Source organism: Notothenia coriiceps, unplaced genomic scaffold (genome assembly GCF_000735185.1).
Source record: "Notothenia coriiceps isolate Sejong01 unplaced genomic scaffold, NC01 NC01_scaffold00026098, whole genome shotgun sequence".
Taxonomy (NCBI): domain Eukaryota; kingdom Metazoa; phylum Chordata; class Actinopteri; order Perciformes; family Nototheniidae; genus Notothenia; species Notothenia coriiceps.
This window is the reverse complement of record NW_011358799.1, coordinates 182563-186702: the sequence shown is the minus strand read 5'-3', so window position 1 is coordinate 186702 and position 4140 is coordinate 182563. Positions and strand designations below refer to the sequence as shown.

The following is a 4140-nucleotide window of genomic DNA, read 5'->3' as shown; positions in this document are numbered from 1 at the left end:
GCTGTCTTATATTTTTACTTCTATAAATATATGTACAAATATTTACACAGTCGATTAAAGTTGGAAACATTTCTAACAAGATCTAAGCGTTTTGAAAAAGCCAGCAACAATTTACATACACCAGTTTGAAATAGACCCTTCCTATTCCTCTTATGATAATCCATCTGAGGGCTTCTGCTTTAAGGGATGAGCGCAACACTTTTTTGTAACACAATAAGAAGCCCTCTGGAGCTGCGATGAGGCTGTTTTTTTCATTGGCAGCTTTTCAAGTATCAAGCATACTTAACCATTCGATTGATTTCACTACTTATAACTGATACTTATGAGTGCGACATACCTCTAGTGAGCGCTCAGCCCTTCGTATATTTCTCTGTATGTGGCCCTCGGTGAAAAACGTTTGGACCCCCCTGGTTTAAGGGCTCAGGGATGCATTACAGAATGTAAGTAAGGATGTTTGTTCACTAACCTGCCACCAGCTTGCTCTTGCGCGAGGCCTCGGAGGCCAGAGCGTGCGACACACTCATGATCCTCTCCTGCTGCTGCAGAGCTGCGTCCAGATCACCGAAGTCCAGCGGATCGGACGGCTGTCTGTTCTGATAACTGGAGAGAGAACACACACACTTAGAAAGAACAACTTGCACCATGGGCACATACAGTATGACTTGCATTATGTACCTACTTTCTATACAAATAAACATCTGTTTCTGATATTCTTAACCAATAATATCTGTATATATGTCCAAAGTGCACCTAACTCTAGTGGTGATATATTGATATGTATATACTGTAAAATGTTTCCTTTGTTTCCTTGTCTTATTCCTGTTGATGCTTTAAAATGATCTTACAGGAATCCAAAAAAGGTGTTTCTTGAACCAGTGGATTCATAAATAACACACTCACATACTGATAACCATTTAGGCCTTCATTCCCAGAGGGATACAGTAGAAGCTGAACTCACTGAATGTATATCAGTGCATTTCACTCAGATCATAATCCCCCTTGAACACCTTCCTAGGCTGAAGACTTGCTTTTTGCAGCTACTTTGAATTGAACTATTCACATCTTACACTGACTGCACTGTAACTTGTGTTTCTGATGTGTTTTATGCTCTTAAAGGTAGGGTAGGTAAGAATGGAGAAACCAGCTCGAGTGCGCTAGAATTTGAAAGTACGCAGCCGAAAAAAATCTGCCCCTTCCTTCAGACTTCCTTACAGAGCCCCACCTCCAACACACACTAACGCGCACATGACCAATGAGGGCACGAGATAAGTTTGTGCACAGATGGAAGGCTGACAGGCAGGTAGGTCATCCAGTTACTTTAGCCTGGCCGGCTCAGATGATTGGTCGTGCTTTTTACAGCGCCACGGCTTCCACAGATGATGATTTTTTGTCAAAGCATTTAATATATTCATTGCTATCGGGATGTTAAGAGCATTCCATGGAATATAACAAAGTGTTTCTGAAGGGAATTACCTACCCCACCTTTAATGTCTTTTTGTAAAGCACTTTGAATTACCTTATGTTGAAAAGTGCTGTATAAATAAACTTGCCTGGCCTTCCCTGGATTTACTTGAAATAAAAGGCAGACATCTTAATGACCCCAGCTCCTGTGTGAGTACCTGGACTTAGCGAGCAGGTTCTTGATGCGCTGCGTCCGGCGGCTGCGCTCCTCCTGCTCCTCCAGACTGAGGGGCTCGTCGGGGTCCGACTCCACGTAGCGCTCGGGGATGGGAACCTTCTGAGGTTTGCACAGCTGCATGGGGAGATGACAGGGCAGCAGTCTTAAAATCCCATTATGTGGTGATGACGCAACCATTTTAAGTTTGTCTCTTCCAGTAGAAGTGAACATGAGGTTGCTTTTCATAACAATGGTAACTAATTCTCTCTTGGATATTTCTTCTACATTAACAGTGATTTGTGCCTTTATCTAAAGTTCCTATTCAGTTCTTAAATCTGGCATTCATTTAAGAATATTTGAACAATTCACTTAAAAAGACGTGGTTTGCAAAAACATTTCAATAGACTTTATTAAACTGCCATGCAGTGAAATGTGAATGCTTTTATCTAGCACAAGATTTTGGGGTTACCACAAATTGGATTTGAATAGGGCTGTTGAAGTACAGCGCAGAGTTAAGGCTGGTTTTAAACCCCCTTTTATACATCCTCATGGACCCTTCGTTTTATGGAATTGTATTTATTGTACTCTAACTGTATTTGTGTCATTGTGTTACGTTCCTTTTTAAATTGGTATTTTCACATTGATCTTGTAAGATACGTTTGTTGTTTTTACATTGTTTTACATTGCCAATTGTTTTTGTTGACTTGTGAAGCCCTCTGAGACAAATAGGATTTGTGATTTTGGGCTATATAAATAAACTTGAATTGAAGTCAATGACTCACACCTATTTAAAAACCACACAGAAAAACCCATTTGATTGACAGGCCTCCCAGGGTCTAGACTTTCCCCTTTCAGGATGTGATTTAAATACATGTTATATATACAATTTAAGAATGGTTGCATAATATTCAATATGAGCTCAGCACACTGATGAACTGAGAACTAAAGTGCCGATTTAACTGTCAGAGGATTATCATCTTTTGATGTGCTCTTAGGCCTCTGCGCAGGCGACAGCTGTGGCCGTATGAATTATGTTTTGGGGTTATTTAAATCTGTCCATCCCAGGAACGGATTTCTCACAAATGGATTTGACACAAATGTCTACTTGGATTAGATTTTGGTTGTCAAAGTTTAAAGTCACTGTGATGTAATGAAACCCATTTTAGGCTGTACCGAGAATTGATATGCTAATTAAGACATTTTCACACATATCTAATAGAATAAAACTTCACATATTGGACGAACGGATGTTAAGACGTTGTTGTAAAGATGTAAGCCGCAGTCAGTGTGTGTGTGTCTGTCTGTCTGTCTGTCTGTCTGTCTGTCTGTCTGTCTGTCTGTCTGTCTGTCTGTGTGTGTGTGCGCCTACCTCCCGGCTGATATCCAGGTCGTAGTCCAGAGGCTCCACATCCACCTCCCGTATGTGTGTGGCTGTGACCGTCACCCACTCATCTGATTGGATCCTCCCTCTCTCCTTGGCCTGGCTCCACCCTTCATCACTCTGACCCTCTGCAGCCAGTCGCTCCTCCTTCCAGTCAAACACCTGCAAACAGCAGGAGTCATTATTACAATCTTTAAAGTAGATCACAAAACCTCTCTTTCTGGACATGTGTTTGAAAGGTGTTACCATCAAAATGTACTTAAAGCTGTTGATATTATTTCCACTGATTAACAGGATTTCAATATAGACAATATCCCCCTAACAGTGAGTAACATTGTACATAAATATATATCAAATATCTGCTATATTGCACCCAGTGTCCACATTAAATCTACTTATATTGAGTTTAAGCCTTTAAAGATCATACATTGTTAGTTAAACAATTATTAAACTTGTATGAAGTTGATTTGCAGCATATTTTATAATTACTTGGTTAGCACAAACGCTGAGAAATGAGTATACTTCAGCTGCAAAATAAAAAATAATTGCTGGTTATCCGATGTTTTCTTTGCTATTTAACAGGATTAATTTTGAAAAATAAACACCATAGTTGCAGCCTTGGTAGTTTAACAGTAAAGGATTATAAAAAATACTTAAAAGCAGGTTTATATTCTTCAATAAAGGGAAATAAAAGACAAAGCCACATGAAGCTGTGTCAGGTAGGGCAAAAAAGGGAGTGAATAGGGAAATGCAGTAGCACTGTAGTAAACTAAAGAATCATTTCAAAAATATAATATAATTTGGCGTAAAACAATATGTAATCTCTGCAGTAGTTGTGCTTCAGATAGAGGGAGACAAAGATGCATTTAAACATTTTTTTCAACCTAGAATAAATATAGAATAGTTCCTCCAGGAATTAGATAGTACCATTTTTTAGAATCATTACTAGAGAAAACCCAGGAATAAGATTTTAATTACACACATCCCTTCTCTCCTATGCATCTACACAAATACTCTGAGTCCCAGACAACATGTGTGTGTGTGTGTGTGTGTGTGTGTGTGTGTGTGTGTGTGTGTGTGTGTGTGTGTGTGTGTGTGTGTGTGTGTGTGTGTGTGTGTGTGTGTGTGTGTGTGTTGAGTT

At 39.6% G+C, this 4140-nt stretch overlaps 1 protein-coding gene across 1 annotated transcript; it reads right to left on the bottom strand.

Annotated features, from left to right (window-relative positions):
* Positions 1-444: 444 nt before the first annotated feature.
* Positions 445-4091, bottom strand: LOC104956508 (pleckstrin homology domain-containing family A member 7-like). Its single transcript, XM_010783998.1, has 3 exons — positions 2988-4091; positions 1620-1753; positions 445-600 (listed from the first exon to the last, which is right to left on the bottom strand). Exons 1-3 carry the CDS (start codon positions 3246-3248, stop codon positions 462-464), a joined length of 534 nt encoding a protein of 177 aa, XP_010782300.1. The 5' UTR covers positions 3249-4091; the 3' UTR covers positions 445-461.
* Positions 4092-4140: the final 49 nt, after the last annotated feature.